This window comes from Equus quagga, chromosome 2 (assembly GCF_021613505.1).
Source record: "Equus quagga isolate Etosha38 chromosome 2, UCLA_HA_Equagga_1.0, whole genome shotgun sequence".
In the NCBI taxonomy this organism is placed as follows: domain Eukaryota; kingdom Metazoa; phylum Chordata; class Mammalia; order Perissodactyla; family Equidae; genus Equus; species Equus quagga.
In genome coordinates this window covers 77,241,635-77,261,027 of record NC_060268.1, presented here as the reverse complement: position 1 = coordinate 77,261,027, position 19,393 = coordinate 77,241,635, and the positions used below count along the sequence as shown (strand labels likewise).

At 45.7% G+C, this 19,393-nt stretch overlaps 1 protein-coding gene across 1 annotated transcript in view; it reads right to left on the bottom strand.

The window, feature by feature from the left end:
* OTUD7A (OTU deubiquitinase 7A) overlaps positions 1–19,393 on the bottom strand; it is a 383,700-nt gene that overhangs the window by 49,182 nt on the left and 315,125 nt on the right. Inside the window, exons 7-9 of the mRNA XM_046652767.1 lie at positions 13,372–13,473; positions 9,774–9,901; positions 8,853–8,965 (exon numbers count right to left, since the gene is read on the bottom strand). Coding sequence (XP_046508723.1) covers positions 8,853–8,965; positions 9,774–9,901; positions 13,372–13,473 — 343 coding nt within the window. The remainder of the gene's footprint in view (positions 1–8,852; positions 8,966–9,773; positions 9,902–13,371; positions 13,474–19,393) is intronic.

Genomic DNA, 19,393 nt, shown 5'->3' with positions numbered 1-19,393 from the left:
AGATTTCATCTTTTTTATGGCTGAGTAGTATTCCATTGTATATATATCCATATCTTCTTTATCTATTTGTTGCTTGATGGGCACTTAGGTTGCTTCCAAGTCTTGGCTATTGTAAATAATGCTGCAGTGAACATAGGGGTGCATGTATCTTTTCTAACTAGTGTTTTCATGTTCTTTGAATAAATAGTCAGAAGTGGCGTAGCTGGATATTATGGTATTTCTATTTTTAATTTTTTGAGGAATTTCCATACAATTTTCCATAGTGGCTGCACCAATTTGCATTCCCACCAGCAGTGTATGAGGATTCCCTTTTCTCTATACCCTCTCCAACACTTGTCGTTTTTTGTCTTTTTAGTAATAGCCATTCTGACGGGTGTCAGATGATAGCTCATTGTGGTTTTTATTTACATGTCTCTAACAATTAGTGATGTTGAACATCTTTTCATGTGCCTGTTGGCAATCTGTATTATCTTCTTTGGAAAAATGTCTGTTCAGATCCTCTGCCTTTTTTAAATCTTGTTATTTATTTTTAAATTGTTGAGTTGTATGAGTTCTTTATATATTTTGGATATTAACCCCTTAGCAGATATATGAATTGCAAATATCTTCCAATTGGTAGGTTGTCTTTTTGTTTTATTGATGTTTCTTTTGCTGTGCAGAAGCTTTTTAATTTGATGTAGTCCCATTTGTTTATTTTTTCTCATTTCTGTTGCCTGAGGAGATGTAGCAAGAAAGATTGATTTTGTACCTTGCAACTTTATTGTATTCGTTACTTATTTCTAGTAGTTTTTTGGTGGATTCCTTACGGTTTTCTACATACAAAATCATGTCATCCACAAATTGTGACAGTTTTACTTCTTCCTTTCCAATCTGGATAACTTTTCTTTATTTTTCTTGCCTAAATATTCTGGCTAGGAAATCCAATACTATGTCAAATAAGAGTGGTGAGAGTGGGCATCCTTGTCTTGTTCCTATTCTTAGAGGAATAGCTTTCAGTTTTTCACCGAGTACAACATTAATTGTGGGCTTGTCATATATGGCCTTTATTATGTTGAGGTACTTTTCTTCTATACATGTTTTATTGAGAGCTTTTATCATAAATGGATTCTGAATCTTGTCGAATGCTTTCTCTGCATCTATTGAGATGATCGTGTCATTCTTATTCTTCCTCGTGTTAACATGGTGTATCACAGTAATTGATTTACAGATGTTGAACCATCCCTGAATCTCTGGAATAAATCCAAGTTGACTGTGGTGTATGATCCTTTTAATGTATTGTTGTATTTGATTTTATAATATTTTGTTGAGGATTTTTGCATCTATGTTCATCAGGGATATGGGCCTGTAACTTTCCTTTTTTGTGCTGTCCTTGTCTGGTTTTGGTATCAGGGTAATATTGGTTTTCTAAAATGATTTAGGAAGCATGCCATCCCCTTCAATGCTTTGGAAGAGTTTGAGAAGCATAAGTATTAAATCTTCTTTGAATGTTTGGTAGAATTCACCAGAGAAGCTGTCTGGTCCTTGTGTTTTTTGGGAGGTTTTGATTACTGTTTCAATCTCTTTACTCGTCATCGGTCTATTCATACTCTCTATCTCTTCTTGATTCAGTTTTGGGAGGTTGTATGATTCTAAGAATTTATCCATTTCTTTCTTCTAGGTTATCCAATTTATTGGCAAATAACTTTTCATAGTATTCTCTTATAATCCTTTGTATTCCTGTGTTATCTGTTGCAATTTCTTCTCTTTCATTTCTGATTTTATTTATCTTCCACAACGTCAAGTTTGGTTTCTGGAGAACTGTCATTTTCTTTTTGTGATACTGTGTTACTGTAGTTTTTCACGGTGTTTGATGAACTGTTCCTCTGTTAGTGCATTTGTGGTAGCAAACACTGTACTTATTTGGGTAAGACTTTGTTTACTTTTATTCTGAACTGCTTCTGGTTGTATCTGAGAACCTGCACTTTCTACCCTCCACTGCCTCTGCCAGAGGCATTGTCAGTGTCCTCATTGTGCTGCTTGTGCCTATCAGGTTGCTGGAGTTTTCCTGCTTATGGTGTTCCTGCAGTTGCTGGTGTTGCCACCAGGTTCACTAGGCTGACTAGCACCTCTGCTGCTTCTGGGGTTTCCTGGGTTATGGGGTCCCCCACTGCAGTGGAGGAGGGGAAGAGTGGGGTGGGAGCTGGGGTCACAGGTACCTCTGCCATGTCTGGGTTTGTTAGGTCTGCAGATGCCACTGCTACAGGTGAGGGCAGAAGTTGCAGCTGCAGCTGGGGGGGCACCAGAGTCATGGGTTCCACTGTTGCTGTTACCTGACTCTCTGTGTGGGCTTTCCATGGGCTTGCGCACTGCTGCAATGTGCACCACCTATGCTGTTGCTCCCAGGTTTTCTGGAGGTGTTGGCACTACTGCTGCCAAGGGCACTGGGTTTGCAGGTGTCACTGCCACTGCTAGGAGGGCCAGGCTCATGGGTGACATGAACACAGCCATGGGTGGAGGGGTACCTGGGTTGTGAGCACTGTTGGAGTTCCTGCAGCCACTGGTCTCAGGCGCCGGCGTGTTTCCAGGAACCTCAGGTATCATAGGCACTGCAACCACTGCTGGGAGCCTGGGGTCTTGTATGCTGCCCCCGCTGCTGGAAGGGCCAGTATCAGAGCTGCTGCCACTGGGGCAGGGACAGGTCAGGGGTACTGCTGCATTTCCTGAAGCCTCAGATCACAGGTGCCATCCATCACTACTGGTGGAGGGGGAGGGGCTGAGTCGTGAGTGCTACTGTGGTCCCTGCAGCCTCTGGCCTCAGGCACCAGTGTGATTCCTGGAACTTCAGGTAAGAGGCACAGCCTCCAGTACTGGGGGGTATCTGTGTCTTAAATGTAGCCCCCATCTCTGGAAGAGTTGATGTCAGAGGTACCACTGCCAAGGGAGGGGAAAGGGGCTTCATCACAGGTATCTTGCGGTTCCTGGAGCCTCCATTTGTGGGTCCTGCAGCAGTTTGAGTTTATGAATAAATCTTATTCAGAGCTTGTAAACATGAAGCAAGAAGTTGAATATATTTAGTCTTTGGATTTCATATAATTGTTTCTCATTTCAAATTAGCCAATCTGGACTGAGTGCCAGGAAGCTGACATCTTTTTGTCTTATTTTTCTTTGATGACATAGCTCATTTCATGAATTTAAAGTAAGAATTTTATACTTAGCCAAATTATCCACCAAGGGTGACAGAGAATAAAGACGAATTCAGATATGCGAGGAGTCAAAAAGTCTATCTGCAGTGTACTCTTTCTTAAGAAGCTACTGAAGCTTGTCCCAGTGTATGCTCTGGGAAACCCCAGGGCTCTGGACTCAGACAGCTCTGGGTCTGCATTCTAGCCCCACCAGTCACAAAATGGGGGTAAGTCAATTAACCTCTCTGAGCATTAGTTTCTTAGTTTATAAAGCGAGATCATGCCCAATTTATAATGCCGGAATGATAAAGGGCAGGTAGGTAGGTGCTCAGCAGAGGTACACTCCTTCCTCTCTCTCTTCCTCTGCTGTGCCCAGCATAATCTAATAAGCCATTTTTTGTGTTCCATTCCCATAAGACCTGTCTCTGGAAATCAGGCCAGAAGGTACACAGTGCAGTAATCCAGATGCATAAGGTGATTGGAGGGATTTGCTCCACAATCAGAGTGACGCCTGAAAGCTCCTACAAGCCCCAAAGCCTTCAAGACTCAAAGGAATGAATTTCTAAGGGGGGAATATCAGACACTTAGAGGAGCCACTGGAAAGTCAGGGAGGAGGAACACACGTCAGATATTGGGATGGGCCTTTACAACATACCATATGGGCAGCAGGCATGCCAATACAGAATGAGTGTGACAACGTCTTAATAAACATTACTTTTACAGTTGTAAAAAAACCCCTTTCCAAACACTTTCAAATCTGTGATTTTGCCACCTCTCACCAACAGCATCAGAGCACATGACAGCTTGCTTTAATGGCCACAGATCCCTCCTACTCCTGTGCACTTGTCCCTTTGCAAGGTGATTTTGCCCCTCCTCTCCTCAAGGATGGAGTCTATCTCTCTGCCCTGAGGCTGCTCAGCCAAGTGACTTGTGTGGGCCAATGGGACATTAGTAAACGTGATGCAAGCAGAGGCTTGAGAAGCACCTGCACACTGGAGGCCGCTCTCTCTTCCTGCCCTGAGACTGTATTGTCAGGAGCCTGGCCTCCTCAAGGATAAAAGCACAGATGGACAGAGGCTCAGAGAAAGCTAGTTCCCAGGCCCAGAGCTGTGAATGAGGTGCTCTTGGACCATTCAGCCCCATCCATACCAACTGCCAGATGACTGCAGCCCCTGAGTGGCTCCAGGCAATTCTAGACCAGATAGCTGACCCCCAAAATATAAGCAAATTCAATGGCTGTTGCTTTAGGACCCTCGGTTTTGGGGTGGTTTGCTATACAACCACTGAAAACTCACACAGCCTGGCAGGGAGGTTACTACCAAGTGCATTTAACAGATGAACAAAACTGAGGCTCAGAGCTTGGGAGACATGCCCAAGGCCACATGCCCAGCCCAAGACTATAACCCACGTCATTTAAGTCTGGTTCTCTGGTTGGGGTCCACCAGGCAGGACTGTCTTCCTTATCCTCCTTTCTCAGTTGCCCTGAAACCAGAACAGCACACGGAGGTCTTCGCTAACTCTTCTCAGAGATTTTATCAGTTTTAGAACAAGTAACCAGGTTCTTCCTCTTGCACACATGCTCTTTTCCCAGAGTGTGTGTGGCATGCTGGGGGGGCTCTGCACGTGCAAGCTGGTGATAGGCAACTTCACTGCAGCACTGGTTTCTGTGCAGAACTGCAAGACTTAGGGTGGAGCTAGTTCCTTCTTTCCTCCATGTTTTCCTTCTGAGGAGTATCCTTCTCCCCACAGCACCCCACGAGGGCTTGAACACTCAGGATGGCAGCTGTGGTGATGGTGTGCTGAGTTCTCTTTTGGTTGGAGAGGGCCATGAAAAGCCCAGCAGCGTTTGGAGGGTTGCATTTCACATGTGGTGCCTCAGAGGGTCTTTGGAGCAGCAACAGCACAGAACGACTGATTACTCTTGTTTTAGCCACAGAGAAACTGACGTCTTGATTTGCATGTAGGAGCATCAGAGGGAGTTCGTCCTGCACTTCTGAGTGTGCCCTGCCCTGCCTGGGTCCTGGCTCTTCACTGGGCTGTGCCAGTGTTCGTGGGTGCCATCCGCCTGTCTTTCTCGGCATCTGAAGCTCAACAGGAAACCCGCACTGGCCTTACCTCCCAGGGTCTTCAAGGGCTCCCTGCTCCGCAATCACATACTTTGGGGCATCAGCCCTGAGCAGCCTGTCCACAGCAGCTGTCTGGCTCGTGGCTGCCCTGCCTACATGCCAGCCTAGTCTCCACCCTTCCCCTCAGGTGAGCAGTAGACATTCATCCCTGCCTCCAGGGTCTCCTGCCTGGGCTCTGCCAGTGAGCCTGGGGATGGTCACTGTGAGTGGTGCAGGAGGAAGAGAGGACGAGGGCCAAGCTCACATCCAAGTCTGGCCTTCAGTCCCTTCCAACCTCTTTAGATACTTAACCTGGTTGTTTTCTGTGAAAGTAACAAGTATAAAAAATGATGCCAGGCCAGTGTCCATGCCAGGGAGCAGAACAGGGTCTGTTTCCATCTGTCCCAGTACCAGAGGGCCAGCAGCTGGGCAAGGAGCAGGACAGAGGGAAGGGCCAGCGCTGCTGCCCTTGTCCTTCATCCACAGGAATGAGGTTTCTGAATGAGCCCTGATGGGTCAGCACGGGCCAGAGAGGAGACGCTAGAGGCCAGCAAAATCCTTCTTGACTCTTCATTTGGGTACCTGCTGGGCTCAGTGGAGGTCTGAATACTGACCTCGTTTCTAAGGAAGTGCTTTTGCAGGTCTTCAGCCCTCCCCCGAGCTGATGATCTCTGCCCTCATTTCCCCAGACAGAGGTGGCGGTGCCCTGAGCTGATGGCTTGTGACAGCCCTTCAGGCCTGGCCTCTGGGGTCACCATCATCGTAGGCAGAGTCCTCCTAAAGACATCCCAGTTCAGGCCTCCTCCTAGGGTTCACGTCTAGTGCTCAGGAAGCATGCACAGCCTCAGACGGCCCCCTACAGCCCTGAGGACCTGGGAGCTGGCCAGCCTCTGTCTTCAGAGCCTTGGGCAGGCATTGGGTACCAGTCTCTGTGGCTCTCGAGCTCCAAGGATGTTCTGCATCCCTCAGTTCAACCTCATCCAGGGAAGACAGAGGCAAAATGCAGAGATGCCGACAACTCACTGAAAAAAAGTATCTTTTTGGGCTTCCGAACCCCAAGGGAAGGTGGGACCCCACAGCAGGGAAAACGCTCCTGGAGGGAGGAATCCACTATTATTATCTGTTAGCTTGACTGCACAAGAGCTATCTGGAAGGGAGGAGAAGGTGGAAAGGTCAGATGAGAGTGACTAAATGCTGGTGTCTCACACAGAGCTCACCCACGTTTACAAAAGTAACACGTCAGCATCAAAATAGCCTTGGTCTTGCAGCTGCTCGCCTCCTTCTGGGATTTACCTGCTGCTGTGGGATCCAGGTGACCAATCTGGAGCCCAAACACAGCCCTTAGGGCTGCAGACATCAGGCCAAAAAACCCTGCACCCTGGCAGAGGAGGGCCACAGAGGGAGGATTCGAGCCCCTGGAACCATTTAAAATCCAGGAGAAACCAGCTACAAGGGCTTGGACACCATTCTGAAGAGCATTTCCTTGTGCTGCTCTGTGCAGATGAACAGCAAGGGGGGTGCTCCTGGGACTCTGGCGGGTGTCAGAGTTCCTGGCCTGCAGGGTGTTGGTTGGCCCCTCCCCAACACCCCCATGCTGCCTGATAGAAGAGGAGACCAGCGGACAGCAGGATACTTACCTGCTCCCCAAACCTGCTGGTCCATGTTGCAGTGGAGCAGACTCAAAAAGAGCAGGGAATGTCTTGGGGGGAAAAATAACATCTTTCATCTATCATTCATTACTCCTGACTAGAAACATTTTCATCTTTACAACTGAGACCAAATTGATGGTGAAGGGGTCCTGAGAGGAGGGGGCATTTGGAGGCACATGACAGCTATTGCTGGGTTGGCAGGTCTCAGCCACACCAGAGTGCCTTTCCTGTGACCCTATTCACTCCCACTCAGTTGTGAGCTCTCTAGGGTCCCAGGGAGCAGGGGCTGAGGCTGGGGCTTTAGGAGTCAGACAGGCCTGATGAGCCATGTGACCGTGGGCCAAGTGCCTCTGGATGGGGGGACTCAGGGGACACAGTATGTGATAGTGGTCACTTGTTAACATTCTTATGATTGCTGTTGCCTTTCCCCACCCTCCCCCACCCAGAAGAGACACTGGGCTTGATCTAATCCATCCGCATCTATGCAGCGTCTGCCTGAGGCAGGTGCCAGAGGGGCAAAGACGAAAAGGATGCTAAGCAATGTTTTAGACCCATGGCAGGTGCCACTCAGGGGGCATGGAAATGTAGAGAGCGGAGTTCTCATGAATGGATTGAGTCTTTAGAATATTTGCTCTAAAATGTCCTTAAACAAAACAGACTTTTGGTGCTGAGATGCCACATTATTAAAGCAAAATGACAAAACAACTCTGTTGGAATTGTGTTGGTTGGTTTTCCATATCTGATTCTCGTCTTTGAAAGGCCTTGATTGACTGCTGGGCCTGGGAAGCACGGGGCCAGCTGCCAGTGGCTGAGGACCCACACGCTGAGAGGCAGGGCCTAGGAACCTACCGGCTGGCCAGGACACACTGCCCATAGGGACTGTCTACTGGTGTCGCATCCTTTCTTGGGTCTCCTCGTTGTCAACAGTCAAGCTCTCTTGTTTTTGGCTGGAACTTTTTTCTAAGGGTGACAACTTGGCCCTTGGCTTCAAAAAGTAGGAACCAGGGCATATGCCTGCTTTTTGAAATGCTGGGCTGCACTCTCCATTCCCACACTGGGACACTTGGGCTGGGTCTGCAGGAACAAGCTCCTCTCTACACGTGCATAACAGCAAGGCCTTTTTGCAGGAACACGCATGGCATTCACGGAGCACATCTGGGAGATGCTGGGCTCACTTAATGATCCTTTCCTTTTATTGCAACTTCTTTTTTTCTGTTTTTAATTTATTATTTTTTATTTTATTTATTTATTTGTTTTGAGGAAGATTAGCCCTGAGCTAACATCCACCACGAATCCTCCTCTTTTTGCTGAGGAAGACTGGCCCTGAGCTAACATCCGTGTCCATCTTCCTCCACTTTATATGTGGGACGCCTGCCACAGCATGGCTTGACAAGTGGTGCCATGTGTGCACCCGGGATCTGAACTGGCAAACCCTGGGCTGCTGAAGTGGAACGTGCACACTTAACCGCTGCACCACCGGGCTGGCCCCTTCATTGAGACTTCTTGAAGCCAGTAATTAAATAGATATTTAGTTGAAAAAACCCAACCCCAGCAGCCTGAGGCTTCAGAGCCTAGCGAGCGCAATGGCAGAGTGCGAGAACTACCACTGTCCTGTGCCACCTCCAAAGGCTGGCTGTCAGTGAGCCCCTGCCCCGCTGCCGCCTGCAGTAGGGCACAGTCCGTGTGAGTGCTGTGCCCCAAAATGCATGTGGGGGCTGTGTATGCTTTCCCCGAACATCTGACAGGGGTCCAGCCATTCCCCACAGCCCCGCCGTTCGTCCTTGAATCTAAAGTCTGAAGGCAGGAGTGTTCGTGTCTCCCTCGGCTCGGGGGTATTACACGCTCCCTTGCAACAGTTCCCACACTGTTCCTAGCCACCTGGAGCTCAAGGTGACCTTTGGGGAGAGCAGGGAGGGGGGCTGGGGGGCAGCACTTACCCCCCGCCCGTGCCGCCGTTCTTGCTGAAGTGCGTACGCGGCTCGCTGGAGGCCAACTTCAGCAGCTCCGTCCACTCTCGCTCCCACTCCTCCTCGGTGTACACCAGCCCTGACTGGCACGAAGGGAAGCCAGTTCAGGAGGTGGCGGGCTGGCCTCCTCACCCTCCCCACCCAGGTGAGCCTGGGCAGCTGAGCAGGACCTCCTGGCTCGTCCAAGCCTGACCAGGACCCAGCCGGGCACACCTGTTAGTGGCTACCAGCTGTCCCCACTTGCTAACAACAATATTTTTTCAGTACCCCCAATCTCTAATTTCAACGCTGTTGGGAGTGCCCCCAGCAGCGATGGTCATTCCCAGGGTGTGGGAACAACCGGACATTAACCCATACACACATCAGGCTGGGGGCAGACGATTAAAAAGTTGAAACAGGTAATGGGCCAACTCCAATCAAAGCAGGCAGATTCTTCTAGGACAGCAAAGTACTAATGTTCACCGTGGTCAGGGTGACTGGGATTCTCTTCGGATTGAGCATATGTACAAGGGCTGGGGCCGTGGGCAGTGCCAGGCTCACCCTGCGGCTGCACCCAGCCTTCACACTGCCACCAGCAGTGACCTGACATAGGTGACCATACAATTCATCATCCAAGCCGGGGCAGCTCTGAGAGTGAAGGTGGTTGGTTTCATAATTACGTCAGGATGGTCGGTGTGAGTGGACGTGTGGTCACCGGGTGACAGGGCTGAACTATTGCAGTGGGCTCCTCTTCAGTGGGTTTAAATTAGGGAGGCCTTACTAGTCCCAGAAGCCATTTCTGCTTAGCCTCACAAGACGGACTTGGCCTTGGGGCCCAGTTCTGGACTCCACCATGGCCCGTGGCTGTGCCTGGTGCGGGTTCTAGGCTCTGGACACACCATAGGTACCAACCTCCTTGTTCTGCTGCGTCTGCTGCCACCTCCACCTCCGCTTCAGGGCTTCCCTCTCAGCCCCTGTCCTCATCATGGTGTAGAGAGCTTTCCGCAAAACCAGGTCTCGGTCGTGGAACCCCCACATTCCTGCAGCCGGGAGGTCCATGAGGAGCAGAGGAGAGAGACTGGATGTGAGAAGGGGGACAAACCAGGATGTAACTCAAACCACTACAACTACCACACCTGGCCTCCCGCATCTGCATGCACAATGATAACTCTTTAGTTGGCTGTTCAGTTCTCACGATTAGCTAGCAATTCCCCTCTGTTCCTTTTCCAAGTTTCCTGTTGATGTAAGTAGGCGAATGAATGAAGGAGCATATCCCCTTCTTAGCGAAACAACAGTAGGTGAAACCAAGTGCTACCTCTCTCTGGGACCCTTGGCAAGCCACTCGCAATCTCTCAGGTTTGCTTTGAGGGACCCAATGTCCACTGTCCAGGTCTTGTGTTTGAGTGAGAGATAGGATGTGGGGAAAAGCTGGTTGTGCGTCCTCACAAAGGCCCCAAGCCAGGATGGCAATTAGACCTTGGCCTCCTCTAGGATCTGCCACATCCGATGTCTGCAGCCCTAAGGCATCTTGACCTCCTGAGAAGCAGAGTCAGTGGACACCACTGCACACATTTGGACCCAGGAGAGAGTGCCTGCGTTATCCCTCCACCCCCTCCCCAGCCTGTGCTGAGTGTGGAGGGGTCACAAAGACAAGCTAGGCATCTCTGAGCATGTGCTCAGACACCTCAGACATGGTCAAGAAACCCAACCAACGGAAGAATCGCCAACGAGAGGTACAGCCCTGGCTATGGGGAAAGAGTGGGGGAATCCATTCATTCATTTATTCATTCATTAATTTCCTTGAATCCCATTAATTCCACTTAATTAATTCCATATTTATTTCATAATAGGGGTAAGGCACTATCCTAGGTGCTGGGAATACAGACAGCAGCCACCAGGACAGACTAAGTTCCTAAAATCTCACAGAACACATTGTGGGGAGGTGAGGTAGCCACTGAATGAGCATGTACCACAAGGAGTGATGAACAGAGTGGTGGTGTTGGTCATGGGGTGAACGGAGACAGCAGAGCAAAGACCTGAGTAGGTGAAGGAGGGAGCTGAGTCACCATCCCAGGCAGAGAGAAAGGCCAGGACAGACCCCAAGGGGGCCCACATGGCATACTTGAGAAACAGCAAGAGGGAGAGGTAGCTGGTGCTGGGATCTAGGGGACAAGGTGGAGAGTAAAAAGGTGGCTTTGAGGTGAGCTGGGAGCCTCTGGAGAGCTTTCCAAAGAGGAGTGCCTGCACTGACTGACATTTTTAAAGGCTTAATCTGGCTATGCATCCATTAGTGCAAAAATATGCAAAAACCAGGGGCTGCTGTGGGTTTTCCATCAAGCCAGGCTTTTGTCTTTTACTACAATGCAGTGGGAGGGAAGTGGCCATCAGTGCTCCTTGTAAACAGGCCCAGCCCATCTTCCTCACCCCTCAGAGGTGCCTGCAGGCAGGGCAAGTCCTGTGTCCTGTGTAAACTCCCACGGCTCCTTGTTTGGGTCTCTCTTGCAAAGAGGGTCTCTTTGTCCCACACAAGTTTGCCCACAAACCTGACTCCAGGATGCCTGTCATTTCTATGTGAGCGCTACGACCCTAGGCCAATGTCAGGCCAGCTCAGTAGGTTCAGTAGCACTGCTGGCAAGGGTTGCACTGCTGCTCGGGCAGTCTTGCTTCTCCGGGGTTTAGCATTTTGAGTAGAAAAGGGAAATAAGTACTGGGAGAAAAGAACCAAGTGGCTCTGAGCCCTGGCTCAGTCACGGCCCAGCCTTTCTCGTAGTGGCGGCGGGGCCGCCAGTGGGAGGCTTTCTCTTCCCAGGCAGACCCAGGAGGTCCACCGTGCCCACAGGGAAAACACCTGCCATCAGACAAGACTGCAGGGGTGTGTGGCCTTCTGATTTGTGGCCTTGCCCACCCGTGGTGCTGACGGGACGGTGACTCTGCGTGCTGCAGTTTCTGAAGGACAAAGGCATTTCCACACCTGAGACTTTGCAATGAGGCTGCTGTTTGACACAGACGAGAGATTTCTTCTTTTATGTTCTTTCTCCAGGTTTTATACAAAACAAGGTGAAATATGATCCATAATTGGGGAATAGCTAATACATGATGATGAAATATGACACAACTAGTAAAAACATAGTTTTGAAGAATAATAGTGTGGAAAATTCACAATATAATTTTAAGGGAAAAATGTTGGATTCCAAACAGAGAGCACAGTGAGATCATAACTTCACTGGAAGTACAGACAAAAGAATGCAAGGTTGTATACCAAAATGTGAAAGTGGCCTTTGCTGGGCGGTGGGATTGTTGAGTTTTATTTTCTCACGATGGTGAACGTCGGATACTTTCATAATGCCAACAAAGAGAAGTGTATGAATTTTCAACCAGAAAGGGAGTAGGTAGGTGGTGGCTCTGTCTTCCCCATCACCCCTCGTCAAGCCCCAGGAATGTGGACTGTTCCCCTTGCCCTTGGGCTCCACTCTCCTCTGGGCCTCCCGGGGCCCTTCCCAGACCCTGTGCATTTCCCTCCAAGCCTTTCAGTCTCCTTAGCCACCTCTTCCTGAACGGGCCTCCCTACAGGTCTGAAGAGAGGTCTGGGCCTGGCCCTTACTCTGAGTCCCAGCATTGAGTTAAGGTTGTATTTACCTGGGGGACAAGTTTGACCAACAAGGATCATATTCTTAGCTGAGGGTCCTGTCTCTGGAGAGGACTGATGAGGCACAACTGGCCCTAACGCCAGGGTCCCTGGCACAAATCCAGTCCTGCCTGTCAAAACTGGTTCTGTCCCATGGATGTGAGGCTGGGTCCAGAAGGGACAACTGCGCTTCTAGGAAGTCTACCATGACCCTCAGTTACCCAAATATTGCCACCACCACCGGTGCACCTGCTGGTGTGCCTTTTTGAGACCAGGAAGCTCACATTTCCACTGGAGGAGGTTGCTGCCCTCTCTGTTGGATATTCTGACTGTGCTGATTCCCTTGTGATTTAGCCAACTGGTAACTATGTCTGCCTTTTTGTCAGTCCAAGTGCATTGACTGCAGTCAGGACGGTGGCTCTGTACCTACCCAACCTCATGCACTGTTCCCCAAACTTCCTGCTCAAGCCCAGTTGAGCCCCACCTCCAAACGCCCTGTTAATTTCTGCCTTTATGCTTTATCCGTGCAGTTTCCCTGCCTGGAATGTCCTCTTTTATGCTCTTTCAAGTTCTTCAAGCCTCAGTAAAATCCCACCTCCTCCAGGAAGTCCTCTTTGATTGCTCTAGGCCACCATCTCTAAACCCCATCCCTGCAGCTCATGCTCTGCCCCGTTCTATCATATCAGGTCTTTTCTCATGTGTGCTCTGTATCCCTAGCCTGCCAGGGACTTGACAAAAAGTGCGCTGGATTGTTGGCTCCATCCTTTGGGGACTCTTCCAGATGACAGTGATGAGTGTGGCTCTACTTAGTATATGCCTGTCCTTCACCAACGTGCAGAGCAGGTCTGGGGCAGTGTCACCCTCTGCCTATGCTTCGGAGCTTACCCAGTGAGGCGGCGTGTAAAAGGCAGTTCCCGTCACCTGTTGTGGCCAAAGGAAGAAGCCGTTTGCAGCTTGTGCACACAGTGGACCACCAGTTCAGGCGACCTGGAACAGAAGTGTTCTCACTTTAGAACAGAATCCCAGAACAGGCAGGGACCACTGTGTGTTTGCTAGGTAAGCAGAAACACCAGTGGATGATTTTCTAGAGGATTTCTAGAGAAATTCAGTGGGAAGGCAAAGTGTTATGACTATTTTTTACCAAATAAAATATAGATCTTTTCTCCTTTAAGATAAGAAATAGTCAAATCTTCCCTTCAAGTAGCAAGAGGATTGAGAAACTCAAGGCCAAAGTCTTCTCTCCTTGAATTTGAGAACATATTTTACACAAAAGATAAGTTTTTTCTTTGTTTAATTTCCTTGAATACAGTTTCCTCTCCTGAAAGTTATTTTTTTCCTCAAATTATCCTTCTTTTTTGATGCATACATACCTCTGAAAGTATGGTTTACATTTAATTTAATACATCAAAACCATTATAGCTACTTAGTTATGTTAAATTTCATTGACACATCTCAAGACTTCTGCTTCCAGAAAGATAGAGTAGACATACTTTCCCCTATTAGTTGTAGTTAGTTGTACAACTAAAAATCCTAGCCATTATGTGTAAAACAACATGGGAAGACTGAAAAGTGGAGAGAAGAAAGTTGGCTGGCTAGGGACCTTTGGATCTGAGGAACAATATGGTGGTAGGCTCCCTGGAGTTTCTTTTTCATCACAAATCCCAGACTAGATTCTGGAGAAGCTGGCAACCTGGAAATACCAATGGGAGCAGATGAAAGAAATATCATGCTTTCTTTAGACAAGATACCAGGAAAGGGCCAGCTTAGGAAGACAGTGACCCCTTAGACAATAACTTCTCTATTCTAGTCAAATACCACAGAAAAAACTGTATCCTACCATTACCCTGCCAGCAAAGGCTGAGTGGGGAGCTGAGACTTCCATCTTTGCCAGGCTGGAATGAGTCACTCACACCTGCTCCCCCACTGCCAGATGGTTTTAGAGAAGGCTGAGTGCAGAGCCAGCTCTTCAACCCTGCTGGACGGTACTGTGTAATCTACCCCTGATAATTAGGAACGATGGACAGCCTGGATTTCCATTACCATGTGGTGGTAATGACTCCTGCCTAGTAGAACCAAGAAACCCATCCTTCAACAGAGGCAGAGGGGAGAAACTGTACTTCCATTCCCACCTGGAAGTTACAAGTCAATGGCCCCCGTACCTACCAGAGAATGTCTGCTAAAACACAAGGTTTAAATAAGATCCAGAATCCTATAACAATACTCAATATGTATAATTTTTAATCAGAAATCACTTATACTAAGAACCAGGGAGATCTCAAATTGAATGAGAAAAAATAATCAACCAACACCAACACCGAGATGACACAGATGTTAGAATGATCTGAGAGGGATTTTTAAAGCAGGTGTCATAAAAATGTTTCAACAAGCAATTACAAACATATTTGAAATAAATGAAAAAATAGAAAATGTCAGCAAAGATATAGAAAGTCTAGCCCAAAAAATATAAGATAAGAAAAACCAAAAGAGAAATTTGGAACTAAAAAATGCAATAACTGATTTTAAAAACTCAAGTGTCCTCAACAGCAGAATGGAGAGAATAGAAGGAAAAAAATCAGTGAATGTAAAGGTAGAACATAGAAATTACCCAATCTGAATAACAGAGAGAAAATACATTTAAAATGATCAAAATCTCAGGGATATGTGGGACTATAACAAAAGATCTAACATTCATGTCACCAGAGTCCCATAGGAGAGAAGAAATAAGGTAGAGATGAGATAAGTATTCAAAGAAATAATCACTGAAAATTTCCTAAATTTTGGAAAACAAATAAACACCCCATAAACATATGGATTCAAGAAGCTGAGCAAACCCTAAACAGAAAAAAAACATGGAAATTCATGAAAAACACATAATACTCAAACTTTCAGAAACTAAAAAGAAAGAAAAGAATCTCAAAAGCTTCCAAAGAAAAACAACCCCACACCTGTATGGGAAAAACACTTCTAATGACAGTGGATTTCTCATCAGAAACCATAGAGGTCAGAAGAAAGTGGCACAATATTTTTCAAGGGCTAAAAGGAAAGAACTGTCAATCTAGAATTCTATGTCCAACAAAAATATACTTCAGAAATAAAAGGGAAATCAACACCTTCTCAGATGGAGGAAAACCAAGAGAATTTGTTTCTAACAGACTTAACCTTAAAAGAATGGTTAAAGGAAGCTCTCTAGACAGAAAGAAAATGATAAAAGAGAAAAACTATCATGACACGACGGTTTATATAGAAAATCAGAAGGAAGCTACAAAAAATGCTATAAGTAAGAGGTTTTGTCAAGGTCACAGGATATAAGATCAACATATACAAATCAATGGTATTTCTACATACTATGAATACATGAGTCCCAAATTTAAAAATATCATACCATTTATAATCACTCAAAAATGAAATACTTTAGTATAGATACAACATAATATGTTCAGTATTTGTATTCTGAAAACTATAAAATGCTGATGAAAGAAATCAAAGAAGATCTAAACAAATAGAGAGACATACCATGTTTACGAGTTGGAAGCCTTTCAACATAGTAAAGATGTGAATTCTCCCCAACTGATCCATAGGTTAAAAGCAATTCCTATCAAAACCTCAGCAAGGTTTTCTTGTAAAAAGGATATTATTACCAATCTAGAATTATACACCTCAGACAAAGAGAAACACAGAATTCATCACCATCAGATCTGCAGTAAAGAATACTAACAGGAGATTTCCAGGCAGAAGGAAAATGATCCTGGATGGAAGCAGAGTATATAGAAGGAATGAAGAGATTTGAAAGGGCAAATATGTTGGGAAATGTAAATGAATATTGGCTGTTTAAAGCAATACTAGAAATGCATTTCCAGGGATTAAATTATATGTAGAATTTAAACACATGACAGCAATAGCACAAAATATGGGAGTGCATCATAAATGACACAAATTCTAAGGTCCTTACATTGAGCAGGAAGTGGTAAAAGTGCAATTCAAGATCAAATAACTCAGACACATTTTGCAAACTGTAGGGTCACCACTAAAAGAACAATAAGAGAATGTATAATTGACAAGCTAGTACAGGGGAAAACAGAATGATAAACATTCTTAAGTAATTCAAAAGAATATGAGCGAGGAAAAAAGAAATACAACAACAAAAACCCAAACAGCAAGACAATAGATTTAAACCAAAATATATAAGTATTTATATTAAATGTGAATGAACTAAATATTCCAATTAAAGGACAGAGATTGTTAGCCTTGCTTTAAAAAACAAGCATATGCTGTTGACAAAAGACACCGTAAATATAATGACACAGAAACTTGACAGTAATAGGTACAGAAAGATATACCATTCAAAAACTAAGCAAAAGTAAAGCTGGTGAAGCTCTTATTGATATCAGATGAAGTAGACCTTACTGAGGCACAGGATAAAGAGGCATATGTCATAATGATAACACAGTCAAGTCAATTGGAAAGTATAACAATACCAAATATGTACATATGTAAAATTTAGCCTAAAAATATATAAAGCAAAAACTGACAAGATTCAAAAGAGAAATAAATAAATCCAAAATCAAAATTGGAGATTTTTAACAGACCTCTCTTGATAAATGATAGCATCAACAAGCAAAAAATTCAGTAGAAATTAGATAAACATAATTCAAGAACTTGACCTAACAGACATATAAACAACAGTGAATCCACTGACCACAGAATGAATATATATTCTTTTCAGGTCACATGGAAAACTTCCAAAATTGACCACATGATGGTCCATAAAGAAAATGTCAACAAATTTCAAAGGATTTGAAATCATCCAGAGTATGTGCTCTGACCACACTAAATATAAGCTAGAAATGAATAGAGATAACCAAGAAAAGTTGAAAATCCTCAAATGTTAGGAATTATACAGCACCCTTCAAATAACTTATGGGTCAAAGAAGAAATCACAGGCAATTAGAATGTATTTTGAAATGAATGATAATAAAAATCTGTGGGCTTTAACTCCAGCAGTGCTGGGAGGGAAGATTATAGTCTGAAATACACACAAGAAAAACCAAAAAAGGCTGAAAATAAATGTTGTAAGTGCCCACAAGGCTAGCAACAGCAAATCAAACCTCGACAGTGTAGGTTGAAATAGTAAAGGAAAGAATCAGCAATATAGAAAAAAATACAATAGTGAAAATCAAACAGAGCTGAGAGTCAGTTCTATGAAAAGAGTTATATAATTGTCAAACTCTTAAAAAGAATTGTCAAGAAAGAGAAAGTATAAATTTCCACTATCATTTATGAAAAATGAAACATCATTACTTTACCTACAGACATTAAATATAGCATATATTTAAACATAATATGCATATTGTAAATAATTTTATGTCAATACATTTGAAAATGGTAAATAAAGTGGACAAATTCCTTGAAAAACACAATTTACCAAAACAGACTGAAGGAGAACCAGAAAACATATACAGCTCTCTATCCTTTAAGGAAACTGAATTCATTATTAGAAACTTCTCCCTCACAGAAAACTCTAAACCCAAATGGCTTTACCAGTGAATTCTTCCACACATTTAAGGAGAGAACAGAGAGCAGAAAACCCGAGAACTTTCCCCATTTGTTTTGTGAGGCCCATACAACTTTGATACCAAAACCTGACAGGGACATTCCAGGAAAAGAAGACCATGGATGTGTCTCTCTCAGGAACAAACAGGGCAATGATTCTACACAAAATATTTAGCAAACTTAATCCAGTAGTACCCAGAAGATCACTACATTATAACAAAGTTGGATTTATTCCAGGAATACAAATTGGATTAATATTAAAAAATAATCAACTTGTGGTCTCCTGCTTCCAAGAGTGATGCAGCAGCTGATGGCAAACCTGCCTGTCTGGTTACCCTAGTGAGAAAAGTGAGATCAAATACAGAAATCACCTTGAGAAGGGCAGCTGGAAGCTGTGGAGGCATGTAAAATTAAATAGGCTGAGAAACTAGCGAGAGGAGAAGCTCAGGGAGGAAAGCCAGCCCTGCAGCTTTGACCTGGAGGCATTGGCCAAATCTGGGTAGGGGTAGATGGCTGAGAACACACACTAATGTTGGTGCAAAGCTTGGTGGAGGGCCACTCCAAGCAGAGAGAAAACAGCGCAGCTTTGGGTAAGGCTTTGGAGGCCTTAAGCACATAAGTAGCTTTTTCCTGAGGTCCTTTGCTGCATACAGAGTGAGAGGCTGAAAACCTGAGCAGAAAGCTTTGAAAAGCAGCCAGTCTGGAATCACCATAGGGAGGGTCCACAGAGTACAACAAGCTCTTGCCTGAAGACTTTGGAAAGTTAAGGGTGCAGGCAACGCCGGTGGAGGGTCAGTGATGGAGATACAAACACCAGAAGAGCTGGTGGTGGTGACTTGGGGTCTCAACACATTGGTTGGCCCCATCGGGACATTTGCTAACACTGGGACTGAGAGAGGCAGGAGGCTAAAACCTTTAGTGTAAAGTCTCTCCAAAAGCGAAGCGTTAGGAGGCAATTTTCCATGGGTCTCACATTTCTGTGCATCTTACAGAGGCACTGACGACTCTGACAGGATGAAAAATCTTTTCAAGGATGGCTGTACAGCAAACAGCCCCGAAAGACAGAGACAGTGTGTCTCTCTGGGGCAGAGGATAGATCTGTTCGCTATCCACTAAAGTAGAGATAACTTCTCCCTCCAGGACAAAGATTGGGCAGGTTTGCGTGCAGTCCATTATAAAAGATTGGAGTTTCCCAAGCTTGGGGCTCCTCAGCGGTGATGCAAACCCACTACATGCACAGGATCCACATGTGCCTGCTTCTGCATCACCCCATGAGGTTTGGGGAGCAAAAGGAACTGACACAAACAAGAAACTCATGCTACTTGCTGTGCTGTGAGTAAGTCCTTTGTCCCTGACC